General features: G+C 35.8%; 1 protein-coding gene across 1 annotated transcript; it reads left to right on the forward strand.

The window, feature by feature from the left end:
- The first annotated feature begins 281 nt into the window (after window positions 1-281).
- Window positions 282-13451, forward strand: LOC137401662 (uncharacterized). The gene is made up of 4 exons (XM_068088116.1): window positions 282-440; window positions 1587-1760; window positions 5782-5871; window positions 12987-13451. The coding sequence occupies exons 1-4, from the start codon at window positions 398-400 to the stop codon at window positions 13106-13108; spliced, it is 429 nt and encodes a 142-aa protein (XP_067944217.1). The 5' UTR covers window positions 282-397; the 3' UTR covers window positions 13109-13451.
- The last annotated feature ends 829 nt before the right edge of the window (window positions 13452-14280 follow it).

Consider the following 14280-nt stretch of genomic DNA (forward strand, 5'->3'; position numbering starts at 1 on the left):
GAGTTGTCCCCCGGCAAGCGCGGCGAGCAAAACAACTGTTTTGTCGCGCTTGCCGGGGGACAACTCTGCAAAAACAACCGTTTGTCCAAGACAGGCTAATAGCGGGCCTGAGTTTTAACATTGCATGTATAATTCTATGTTCTACTCAGTAACGGGTCAATGAAATAGCCTACAATTTTCTATCCGCTACATATACGGCGTAGAATCTCTAAAGATTTGTTCTTTCTTTGAGCCGACCTACTTTTAATCTCCGCGAAACTGACTATTAACCAGCGGACGTAAAGTGATTCGATATCGAGACGTCAATGTTGCGGACAATCATTTACGAAAAGCAAGAAGGAAACGCTCATCGTCAGTCTTCCTGTACAATTGTAAATTTTACAGATTTATCTCTAAAATGTATAAGGCTATCATTTTTGCCGTTCTTTGTTCAGTGATAGGTAAGATTATGTTTATCTGAAGTTTAGTGTATCATGATAATGTTCTCTATGTGAATTGCATATATTCTTGCCAAGTTAATTGGTTCACATTTATCTATCAAACCAATAGTATCCAGCGTGTTTAGGAAGGTGCTTAGTTTGGAATTAGGTTAGATATCGCGTTGTAAGGCATGAGTGTGTCAGGATTGGTATGGGTTTTATTATTATAAGTGAAGTTTCAACTGACCTTAAATCAATGCTTTGTTCTAGGTTAATGTATTTCACAATTCTGATATGATTGCGTTAGTTTTTTTTATAATTCAGCAAGTTTCACGGCTGCGTAGTCGGCTGGTCTTCTAACAGGCTGCTTTCACGAATCGATTGGAATCCTAGATTCTTTCAAGTCAAAATGTTATTGATTCATAACAAATTTTATTCTACTCAAATTAATCAATGGGCGTATGTATAACTTTTCATCAGTGTTAATAATCATCAACAAACTCATGTTTTATTGCATGCCCAAAGCAAAAATTGAAAGGCAGAAATAAGGATTATTGAGTGAGTTGAACAAAAGTGTTTTAAGCGTATTGCAGAGGAGTCGGGATGATGAATTGTAGGTAGTCGGTATAATGAATTGTAGGTAGTCGGAATAATGAATTGTAGGTAGTTGGGATAATGAATTGTAGGTTGTATTAACAAAAAGTTCATAGACTGAAACGAAGGATGGTGAATGTAGTATGTTGCTGTTACAAAATAATAAACGATATTTGTCATTAGTGTAGAAGCATAAGTACTAGTAATAAATATATCCATGGTATTTCCACTCATGTTTATCGTAACATTTTGCCTTCATTTTTGTAAACATATTCTTGATAGTTGTTTTAACTTTAGGCTTTGTTGTGTTGCGAATAAGAACCCTCACAAGTGAGTCACAGTATAGTGGTACAGTATAGTAGTATAGTAAGTCACATAAACATAGCCCTATTCTAGTCACTCACATCTGTGAATCATGCTGAGTCATTGAGTGAGCTTTCAATAATCAGTATTGAAAGCTCACAATTTCAAACTTGCTATTTCAAATGATTCACATGTAAAATAAGGTTCCTAGTAGTTTGCTCTATAAGCAATTGTAACACACAAGTTGAAAATGGTGGCTGATTTTTGCAGGACTGTCTGTTGATGCCACTGATTATTTACGATGCTATGAATGCTCAGCCTATCAAGACGATCAAGACGATGTTGCCAACTGTCCCTACCAAGATTTCAATCCACAAGCCAACATTACCACAAAAGAATGTGATGAAGCGGCTTGTGTGAAAACCGCAGAGGACACGGATAAAGGTAAGGCCAACTGGTTACAATTACAAAATGTTTTTGCAGCAAACTGCCACTCCAAGTTTGGCAGATATTTGTTTTAGGAAAACTATTGTCGATCTAGCTTCCAAGATGAAGATGTTTTATAACCCCTTTCATTTTCTACCTCGCTATATCTTATCTTGTACAGTTGAAGAGTTTGCTTCAAGTTCTTATACTTTGTGTAATTTATCCTTTTCATTTCGTTCTTTTGCCGTGACCTGCGTGTAACCAATGTCTATGTTACACCATCATATTGCTTTTCCAATCCAATCTTTTTCAATTCCAATCCGCTTTCCAATTGCTTTCCAATTTCCAACTGTGACAACATTCAATGCATTAAATATATATTTTCGTCCCCAAATACAACATTCACTGATAATGCAAAAACATATTACCTGTATGTAAGGTTAGAAACAAAAAAATTTGTCAAATTCTCTTAAAATGTTGCTATTTTCTTTTGCTGTTCATTCAAGTGTCCGAACTTGAATATGTTTAAATGCTCGGTCAATGATATGATATGTTAAAATTATTATTATTATTGTTAAAAAAAACTTATAATCTCGTTAAAATGCTTGATTTTCTAACTGTTTTGAGGCACTCATTTCCCTTTGAGTAAAAATGGGTAAATTTATGTCCCTAATCAATGTCTTGTTTGTGTCATCTCAACTTCATAAAACTTGTGGTCTCTTAGCAATCAAATATGTTTTAAAGTATTGCAATTATTTTTAGCATTTTGTGTATTCTGTAAAAAATAACTCGCGATTGTAACGATGAATTTTATTTTAAATTATGTTTTTGTCTAGTTTTCATGTAGGTCAAATAAAGTTACTTAAATTAAATCTTTTTTATGTGTTTTATAGATAAGCATATATATAGCTTTGTTCATGACGTTTTTAGGAACTAAATTTCTGCTGCAAAACTACTTTAAAACAAAAATAGTTATCATTAGCATCAAGGTCTTACTAAATAATGTGGAAAACAGTGAGGTGGCTGTCATGTCAAAACGGTTTTATAATAGAGGAGTTTATTACAGTTACGATAGACGCTCCTATAACGTAGTTACGATAGACGCTCCTATAACGTAGTTACGATAGACGCTCCTATAACGTAGCCTATACCTCCTTTCACGTAAGCTCAAGATAACCTAAAAGATTTATGCAACGTTTTTGCTTCGTACTACATAAGAAAATTCTATATAACGTAACGTGTCAAGTAGGATAACTTGTCAAATTCGATTTGAATGGTAGCATATCATTCTAGCCTCACTTGTGAGAGAAAAAATGGCGTTATATCTATTGTCCCTATAAATAGAACTTCCATGAAATTTCAGTTCATCGTGATAAATCGTCAGATGTGTCGACAAAACAGAATAGGTAGCTGAACAATTGTTAATAAATACTTGAGGGCGATCGACTTGTGCAGGTGTTACAGCGTCGGTCTACCAATCTGAATGTTATGAGTTAGGATTATCGCCAAAAGTTATCTTTATCCTAACCTTTGCCTCTGTATACAGGTAGACGATGAGCAGGTAGACACCGCTGTTTTTATAGTAATAATATCTTTTTGTTTTGCTTTATTGTAGATGTATAAAATATTTGTTATTGATTTTACTTTGCAAAATAGACTTTGCTGTCTAGAAAAATAAACAATCCGTTGTAAATGGATATCGAATATGTGCATTCCCCATCAACTTATTCTAGATTCACCGCAATCATAGTCTATACGGTCAATGAAATTGATCAGAAAAAGGAAAAAGTTGTTGATGCAAACTAATAGTATTACAGTTATGATACTGCCAATACATTAAAAAGTCAAGTTTTTTTTTGTATGTCCAAAGGGGTGAGTTTAAAAAGATCTTGGAACATACCAGGCAATTTATTTGTATATTACTGTTTGTAGAACATAAAACCCCTTTAACGTAAATGCTCCTGGACTGAATTGTTTACTTTGTAGGAGCCCCTACTGTATTTACTATTAGTTGAAAAGATATTTGCTTTCTGTTGCATCTGTTTTAAAAAATCCTTCAAATGTCAAAATATTGTTACAATAAATAAATTATATTATTCGTATGTTATTTGTGTGTATTTGCTGTTTATCAATGGGTATGACGACACAACACAGTTCTGAAGCATCAAAAAGTCATGTATCAATCTTACTCTTCAGCTGCATGTATTCAGCTAAACTAGTTTTTATACCATTATCATGATTTAAGGTGTTCATTTTTATCCTCTCCCTGATTAGGCCTCTTGTCAAGCATATTTTTAGCTGTCAAACTAGTTCAATTTTGTGTCTGCCCTCCCCAATTCATGGATACGTATTTAAACTTTTTAATGAAGTCAGGATGAACGATGAGCAGGTAGCATTGAGGAAAACACGATTGGGCTGAAGTGTTTGTTTGTGAATTTGCTAATTTACTAACTTGCTAAGTCTAGGAGGCAAGAGATGTATTCAAAAAATCATTCACGTTCATTTTGAAAGATTTTATCTAAAAGTATAGATGATTTTCTAGCATTCGAGATTTTGTTTTGTTTTATGTGATCAGGCTGCCAGGTTGTTTTAAGATGAAAATGGACAAAATTTTATCACAGTTGAAATGATTAGAAAAAAAACCGAGACTTTCCTAAAAAATGAAGTCAATAGTCATGCATGTTGTTATAAGGGATAAATAAGAAGTTCAAACATATTGACATTGGTTTGGACTCCTCACCACCGGGTACTTGAATGTTTACTTGGCATTCAGAGGAAAACAATGGGACAAAATCTAACCAGCATATCTCTAAATCAGCTGAGACATTTGTAACAATGTATCTGAGGCTATATTTGTAACAATGTATCTGAGGCTATATTTGTAACAATGTATCTGAGGCTATATTTGTAACAATGTATCTGAGGCTATATTTGTAACAATGTATCTGAGGCTATATTTATAACAATGTATCTGAGGCTATATTTATAACAATGTATCTGAGGCTATATTTGTAACAATGTATCTGAGGCTATATTTGTAACAATGTATCTGAGGCTATATTTGTAACAATGTATCTGAGGCTATATTTATAACAATGTATCTGAGGCTATATTTGTAACAATGTATCTGAGGCTATATTTATAACAATGTATCTGAGGCTATATTTGTAACAATGTATCTGAGGCTATATTTGTAACAATGTAGCTGAGGCTATATTTGAAGTTTTGTTCCAACAATCATGAGCATATAACAGATTAAAATATATATCAATACAGAAACATAGCACTGCAACCTGAACACATTAGCCGATGTCGTAATGACAGGGACAAACAAGAAGTAGGATTATTGATGTCTTTTTTGGAGAGGTTTTTTCTGAGAGTTTCAATTGCAAACAAGTTTTGTGGATTTTAATGTTGACACAATGTGGCAGCCCTTTTCTCATATTTTGTAATTGATTTTGTCATAATATCTATTAGTGAAAAGATATGGTTACTATATTTATGGGATTTTTTTGCTAAAAATGAATTTAAACAAAATTTTATTAGATTTTATCCAAAAGTATCGCTATTCGTTTTCTATAATTTGTGTTGTTATTGATGTTTATACGATCTTACAGCCTGGATGTTTCAAAATTAAAATCAAAAGAACTATGGTGATTAAAACTCGCGGAAAAAAAATTCATGCGAAATGATGTCACTAGTTGTTATTGTTGGCAATAGTCGATATCGGCTATTGCTTTCAAATTGCAGTGTTATGTTTCTCTATTATGCCGGTCTCCTTGTAACTATGGACGTCATAATCCGCACTCCAGCTTGATCTGAGCGTTCTAACCACAACCAAGCTTGGTTGATTTTAATTTTGAAACATCCTGGCAGTCAGACCATCTCAGATGTCTAAAACAGTCACGACTAGAAGAAAAAAAAACCGATACTTTTTAATAAAGTCAACAAAAAATTTGTGTAAGTTAAACTTAAAATATAGCCATCTTTGGAGCTAACTGTGAGGGACACTGATGATACGACTTTTCTTATTCGTTAGGTTTATATGTCAAAAGGAGGTGTATTCAGAAGACCGATGCTGATGACCTGAAGAGTTTTCATGGCTGTAGAAATGAGACCGACAATGTGGGTGAGTATGATTGATCTCCTTGGGAAGGAGGCCAGAAATATTATTTTACTTTAGTTGTAGTATTTTACTTTAATTATAGAAAGATGGATATGATTTCATTCGTTACCATCAATATTCCAAGATTTTGTGTGTGAACAAGAAGGTTAGGAACCACTGCATTTGAATGCTTCACTATGTTTCCATGATGCGCAGTGCTTCGGAGTTGCGCTTTCTCCGAATCATGGAAACGGCGTCTTCGCACTGAAATCACTGCGCACTGATCAGTGCGAAGCCAGTGCAAATTCGCAGCAAGGAAACAGCGACTGCGCAGTGGCTGCGCATAGCTCTCATGCCGTGGAGACAGATTTTTCGATGGCAATAAACTAGTACAAAGGTTGTTCTGCTAATCTTGTTTTTTCACTATTCTTCCGATCTTCTTTCACATAAATTTAATTATAGTCTGCATTCACGAGGATGATAAGGTGATTACTTTCCTGGACTTTCTTATCGATGCCAACACTTCGAAAAATAGGTGGCAAGTCCTAAATTAACGTTTAAATATTATAATACTTAAAAATACTTATTAAAAATATATTACTATGTAAAAAGTGTGTTAAGGTTTGTAAAACCTTGTGAATGTGTATTGTAAATAAAAGTATAATGACGACAGAATAATAAAAAAAGACTGTTTATGACGTTCGGTATCCGTGATCGATTCTATTTCTCCATCAGGCGATTCAATTTATACAATTTCTCTTCTCTGGCTAATTTGCGGTATTTGCTGAAAACCACTGCGCAGCATGGAAACGTACAATCCCCTCGACTTCGGAGGGGGCTGCTTCGCAGTACTTCGCACCATGGAAACATAGTGCTTGTGTATCCTGAGGCATGCATTCAGCCTGCCTGTCAAGTAGATGAGTAAACCAACTGTGTCATTAGCATCTGTCATGACTCATATGGAATGTTTAAGCCTTGCTTGGGATTACATTGTTATCAGGCTGAATCATCTTCGGTAGTCTACTAGTTGCATGTATTCATTGTCGCTTAACCCTCTAGCAGTTAACAGCTGGTTTCCCATCCCTCTCCCTCCCCCTCTCTCTCCCTTCCCTCTCTTTCTCCCATTCCCTTTCTCTCTCTCTTTCCCTACCCACCCCCTCCCTTTTTTCTCTCCTTTCTCTCTCTCTCTCTCTGACCTTTCCTCTCTCTATCTCCTCCCTCTCTCTTTCTAACCTCTCTCTCTCTCTCTCTCTCTATTTCCCCCCTCTCTCTTTCTAACCTCTCTCCCTCTCTCTATCTCCCCCCTCTCTCTTTCTAACCTCTCTCTCTCTATCTCCCCCCTCTCTCTTTCTAACCTCTCTCTCTCTATCTCCCCCCTCTCTCTTTCTAACCTCTCTCTCCCTCTCTCTATTTCCCCCCTCTCTCTTTCTAACCTCTCTCTATCTCCCCCCCCCTCTCTCTTTTTAACCTCTCTCTCTCTATCTCCCCCCTCTCTCTTTCTAACCTCTCTCTATCTCCCCCCTCTCTCTTTCTAACCTCTCTCTCTCTATCTCCCCCCTCTCTCTTTTTAACCTCTCTCTCTATCTCCCCCCTCTCTCTTTCTAACCTCTCTCTCCCTCTCTCTATCTCCCCCCCCCTCTCTCTTTCTAACCTCTCTCTCTCTATCTCCCCCTCTCTCTTTCTAACCTCTCTCTCTCCCCCTCTTCTCCCCCTTTCTCCCCCTCTTCTCCCCCTCCTCTCTTAAAGAGGGTAGAAGAGAAACCATAAAGGGGTGGTCACACTTGCGCCGAACCGAACTAAATGATGCAAAACGACATCGCCCTCAGCTGTAAAAAGTTCGGGCGAAGACATTTCTGGCCGAAACGAACCATTTCGGTTCTGTTCGAAATTTCTTGGCCGAGCCCTTGCTCTTATTGGCTGGTTAGAATTCTAGCGAGCACGCGTCACATTTCTCCTTACACGCATGTGAGTAAAGTTAAAAAAGAAATGGGACGATACTTTTATTTCGTTAAATAAACAACATGAAGCAATTTATGACAAGGTTCACCCGGACTTGTAATTGTGTTGCATAAATGTAAGATGTTGCACTTAAGTTTTGCATGAATGTAAGAGAATGGTTGTGATTTTCATAAGTAATGTGTCATATTCATCCTGATGAAGTATTGTTGACTGATTTATTCATGTAAAACCCCCAGTACTATTAATAAAGACTGTTTTTGTTTGTTATGTACTCAGCATAGGAAAACATTCATGTGTTAATCAAAAAATATAATTATGTTGATGGGAAGGGTTGACAAAATCTTTGGATCGAGTGATTTATTTTGAACAGCTGAACGATCTTCTAATAAATCTGCTGTGTAATTATAATTTATAATTGTTCCTCAAAGTTTTTTGTTTACAATAGAAATATTCAACTCAACTACATAAAAACTACTAATGAAACAGTGTCCTGTCTCTATACGTATGGTATCTAGGAAGCGAAGTGACTTCGGATGCCGTGTGACATGTGCCACGAACCGAACCAGCCTCCGAACCGATCCTACGTCGGTTCGGTGCTCGTGTGACCACGCCTTAATTCCCCTCTCTTTCTCAGAGAGAGAATATGGCTCACTCACCTCTGCAAAGTAAACCATATTTTCTAAGTTAAGTGAATTAGTGTCATGAACTATGTTTCCTTTCAAGCTATGACCTCAGCTTATTAATCATGCTGCAGTGCATCTAATTAGCTGCCTGAGGAAGTATTACACTTGGAGCTGAATAATCTATTTGTGTTTTTAGAAGCCTCGGCGAATGTTTTTGTTAAGACAAAATAGTACTTACATGATAGTTATGTTATCAGCAAGTGCTGGTTATAGTAGTAATTCTATGTATATTATTATAAGCAGTGATGGTACAGCAGTCCTCCCAGCCTCTTGTTTCTCGCATATCACTCAACTAATTTCTACAGCGCCTATAGATGTTTTTGATGGCTTGACTGGTTAGAGGAGCTAAGATTTTAGTGCAATGCTTGATTTGGTTTGCTAATTCGGTGTGATAAGAGAGTCAGTAGAGACCATCAATTGGCCAGGGTGACTGCTCTATTGAGTTACCAAGCATGAAGTTGCAGTTCTAGTGTCAGGCAGTGCTATTCATTACTGAGTGCCAGTGTTGTACGGAAAGCTTAAGGCTTTGGCTGTAGGATGATAAAATAGGGCAGCATGGGATGTCATTGATTTTTGATTATATAATATAGCCATAGGAATGGATGAGCCCTGCAAGTTCATGTGCATGTTATATGATTACAACTAGCTTTCATATGCAAATTATCTCCCTCACTGGAATTTTCGTGTCCAAACTGTATTTGGGAGCAAGTGAAATTATAATAAATAATCTCTATTTCGTTTAATTGGTTTCACAGTTTGAAGATCTATTTACAAAGATTCTAAGTAATTCTGTATGGCGCTAAAACAACCATATTACTTCAATTTTGCCAAGGTGTAATTTATATGTATAAAATAACGTAATAGTAAAGATTCAATTTTTTGTCACTTCACTTGCACATGAAATACAGTTAAAAATGGGCGGGTTCTGGTGATATGGAATGGATAGGGGTGGTTCTGGTGATACAGAATAGATAGGGGTAGTTCTGGTGATATGGAATAGATAGGGGTAGTTCTGGTGATATGGAATGGATAGGTGTGGTTCTGGTGATACGGAATGGGTAGGGGTGGTTCTGGTGATACAGAATAGATAGGGGTAGTTCTGGTGATATGGAATAGATAGGGGTAGTTCTGGTGATATGGAATGGATAGGTGTGGTTCTGGTGATACGGAATAGATAGGGGTGGTTCTGGTGATACGGAATAGATAGTTGTGGTTCTGGTGATACGGAACGGATAGGTGTGGTTCTGGTGATACGGAATACATAGGGGTAGTTCTGGTGATATGGAATGGATAGGTGTGGTTCTGGTGATATGGAATTGATAGGTGTGGTTCTGGTGATACGGAATAGATAAGGGGTGGTTCTGCTGATATGGAATGGATAGGTGTGGTTATGGTGATATGGAATGGATAAGGGGTGGTTCTGGTGATATGGAATGGATAGGGGTAGTTTTGGTGATATGGAATGGATAGGGGGTGGTTCTGGTGATATGGAATGGATAGGGGGTGGTTCTGGTGATATGGAATGGATAGGGGGTGGTTCTGGTGATATGGAATGGATAGGGGTAGTTTTGGTGATATGGAATGGATAAGGGGTGGTTCTGGTGATATGGAATGGATAGGGGTAGTTTTGGTGATATGGAATGGATAAGGGGTGGTTCTGGTGATATGGAATGGATATCTGCTTCTTTATGTTGCGGACTAAAATTTCAGGCTAGTCAAAAATTATTAGACTAGACAATTTTTTGACTAGTTTAGACTAGTCTCCATTTTTCAGACTGAAGACGAATTTTGGACTACAATATATATAAAAAGTGTGTAAAAAGTGTATAAATTATATTCTTTCTGTACACTTTATCTTCAATTATCATACCCCGCTTCTTGGTTCTTTGTCGTTTGACTTTTCTTGAACTCGATAATTTAAGTTATCATGGGTTTTCTAAAGTAAGTAGGCTACTAACAATTACTACTTAGTACTTATTGTACTAAAGTAATGATCCATAGAAATATTTGCATTTTGTCTACACTGTACATACACTGTACATACACTGTACATACACTGTACATACATGCATAGCACATTACCATGAAGAACCGTAACAAGATCAAAACTTTCTAAATGTGTTGTATAAACGTATTTCCTATTTAATAAGTAAATTGAAGTTATCTTGATTGACTGTCAGTTTATATATCAACTCTGGTCCCAGTATTTTAAACCGGCGAATGTACTTATATATAACATACCGTAGTTCGGAATTCGTCTAGTCTGAATACTCGTATTTGTGATTAACTGGGTTCGTTATGAGAAGGAAGTCACATGTTTTTAAATTTTATTTTGTTTATGTATTTTAATTTTTTTAAAGTTTTTTAATTAATCTCGTTTATTTTTTGACCGCCAACTACTGAAACTGCGAAAGGTCAGACGTGAAGTAGCAAGAGATTCACTGTGTAACACACTCCGCAATCCATCACGGATAACCGTGATGTGGTTTTTTATAAATTACCAATTTGGAAGGCTATGTTCATTTCCTTGAACAGTTTGATATCTGTTGAATTACCAAACTTTCATTATTTGATTGTGAAAAGACTAAACATACAGGTAGTTATTTTATTAAATTATTTTATACAACTTATAAGTCTAAAACATTGCGTAAATATATACAATTGGCAAGAGTTTCTGGTCTTTATTCCTACTATTTTGTAATCGTGATCCAGTTTTAACATGTCCGACGAGGTAACTGTGCTAGTTGAACTAGGATATGGCGATTTAATTGTTCGCTGGCCAATTTTAATGCATTTATTTTGAAAATCGCCACCTTTTAAAGAGATATCGCCAATTATAAATTATATAATCGCACAATTGCGATTTAGCTCAAATCTGACAATTTTCAGAGTAAATAATACTGGAAATAAAATGCATATGCCTTTTAGTTTTTTAATAAACTCATTCCATGCCTTTTACCCACAGATGAAATAGATGAGAATTTCTTGAAATGGATGAAATATTCATGAAATAGATGTTTGTAATTATCACAAACACAAAACAGTTTCTTTTTAAGTTGAAATACAGACGGTTCCCAACCTACGAACGTGTTACGTTCCAAACGATTGTTCGTAAGGCGAATTTGTTCGTAAGTTGCTTCAGTGCTATATTTTGTATTATAATTTATGTTTAAGGCCTATATAAGTATATTGAAGGTTTATATAAGTATGTTTAAGGCTTGTATAAGTAACCTGTATTGGTTTGTACTGAAAAAATATTTAATAAAATGGAGATAAGACTTTGGTGGATGCCAGGCCATGACACTGCATTTCTTATTTATTGTATATTCTTTACTCTATACTTTTTATTATATTGTTGTTTTAATCATTATGCTAGCACTTATCGTTGTTGTCTTATTTTTTTGTATGTGTTGTCCTTTTATTATATCGTTGTTTCACTCGTTATGCTATTGTTATATCTGATATTCCGTCATAACACTATCACTTATCGTCACTTATATTGTTGTCATACCAAAGCACGAGCGGTCCTATTTATTCACCTTTTTAGCCGGTGTTCTTACCGTTTGCCGGAACGGTTGATATTATTGTATATAAAGGAGTGCGTTCACTTAGTTGAGCAGAGCAGATAGCCGTACGCTCCTCGGCTAGTGAAATTTCCTTCGCTAGTAAAAAGCTGAATGAAACCACAGGCAATCTCTTCTCTTTATTTATTAGTCTAGATCGTGCCAAGTAAAGGTCGTCAAATCCCTTTACAATACGTTCAGTAAAAATAAAAAAGTTCTTTGCGCACTGGAGATACGTTCACGCACTTGTGCACTGCAACGAACTGGGCAGAGAAAGGTGGATGCTAGGTGGTGCTTCTGAGTAGTGCCTACGCGGAGACCTGTTTGTATGTACCGTTGTTTGTAACTCGAATGTTCGTAAGTAGGGAACCGTCTGTATACAAAAACCATTAACAATAATGTATAAAGGTTTTTTACATGATAATAATATCGTGTTGTATTGCAGATCATCTGTTTGCAATATTGAATCGATTGGTGATTTTTGAAAATTGTGCATCTTTGGAATATGGTAACATTTGCTGTTTTGTGTGAATAATCATAAAATTGGAGTTATCCTCCTAATGCCAGAGATGATAATTACTTATGATCTAATAACTATATTGAGCATACACAGGTCTTACCTGTAAGGTAAGCATACAATTTCTTCGCTGTATGACAACCATTGTCTCCTAAAGATAAAGATTTTTGTGTGATCGCACTTTTACTCGTCGACTGCCAATGGATCATATTGACTAGGTTGGCATGACAAAAACTACTGTAATTATCTTTAGTGTGAGGGGTTTGCAAGTAGAATACGACGCCTCACATCTCCCACAGTCTTGTACCCCCAATGCATTGCAACTCTGAATGTACCCTTATTCTTAGATACAATTCTAAACATTGCAGTTTTCTATTATTGTAAACTCTAATGTCAGACATGATTTGTTTGTTGCAGTTGGTCGCACTGTGAATGTACAGGTGTGCGTCTGTCACAATGATTATTGTAATACTGCTGCCAGCCTGGCCACCCCCTTCTACCTAGTCATCTTGGCTGTTGTAGCCAAACTCTTAGCTTAGAAGTCTTGGACAGTTCGTCTTGAATTGAACAGGTTGATGGCAGTGAGCAGCTACTACTCGATGCTCAGCTTTTCGTACGAAAGTAAATTTATTCTAATCATCAGTCTTTAAGTAAAAGAAGCATTTGTATTTTTGTCCCTTTCTATCATCTGTTGAAATGGTCTGCTCCACAACTCTGAGCAGACAACTCTTTCATATTGCTAAAATCACCTTTTTATAAACCTTATTCATTTAGTGTGTTATAGTTTACGCTTTCATTCCATAGGAACTATTTGTGTAAAATATGTATTATTAGCTAATGTCTTAATTTGTCTTTGTAAAATATATATATATAATTCCTAAATGTCTTTACTCGTGATTGTTGTTGCATATGGGCTGTTGGTAGTCATGGTTGGCACAACTGAAGTCATTTACTGCACGTTTTCGATAGCCGATCAACTCTTCAGAAACGGATGTGTGCAGGCGCTAACTACTTAAGCAGTGAATGGGACTTTCTCAACCATGTGGTTAGCTAACAGTAATGGCTATTTTTGGGATAGTCAGTTTGTTTAACTGATTAGTGCGAATCGCCAGATTACGATTGAGTTATATTTCAATTTTGAAGGATCTACAAAAAAATTGAAAGTGTCTGTTAGCTTTTCTCTACATGTAATTGATAACAGAGGTTACAGAGAAAAATAAATTTGTGCATTTCAATCAATATAGTGAACTAAACTAGTCATTTTGCTATCAGATTATGATAATGATATAAGATAATGAGAATAATACTAAAATTATAATGAGAATACTATCAAAAATAAGAAAAATAACAATAATGAAAGTAATTATAAATGAAATGATAGTAATTAATTAATATAATGTCAGTAATAATAATAAGTAATGATAATGAGTATAACAACAATGAGAATAAAACTAAAAATAAGAGAATTACTGAAAATGGTAACAAGTGTAATCAGAAACAAAGCCAATAGCTAGTTTTTTATAGTCTTTGGAATTGTCAGGTTTTGGTAAGCGCAACTCCCAATGTAGAAGTGCTATCGGCTGATTTTGCACTTTTTTTCCATCTACTCATGGGGTGATAGCTAAATTAAAATCTGGTGATTTTGTTTCGTAAACAGGTAAGGAACATTGAGTTGTAAACCTTGGCGTATGTAGGGAGTTTTCCACTTATG

The sequence above is a fragment of the Watersipora subatra genome, chromosome 8, assembly GCF_963576615.1.
Source record: "Watersipora subatra chromosome 8, tzWatSuba1.1, whole genome shotgun sequence".
Classification (NCBI taxonomy): domain Eukaryota; kingdom Metazoa; phylum Bryozoa; class Gymnolaemata; order Cheilostomatida; family Watersiporidae; genus Watersipora; species Watersipora subatra.

Excerpts from the sequence above, each read along its gene's own strand:
- LOC137401662 (XM_068088116.1), top strand. The coding sequence starts at position 398 with ATGTATAAGGCTATCATTTTTGCCGTTCTTTGTTCAGTGATAG. Across the intron at positions 441-1,586 it reads CGTTCTTTGTTCAGTGATAG|GACTGTCTGTTGATGCCACT; the intron begins GTAAGATTATGT and ends TGATTTTTGCAG. Across the intron at positions 5,872-12,986 it reads AAATGAGACCGACAATGTGG|TTGGTCGCACTGTGAATGTA; the intron begins GTGAGTATGATT and ends TGTTTGTTGCAG.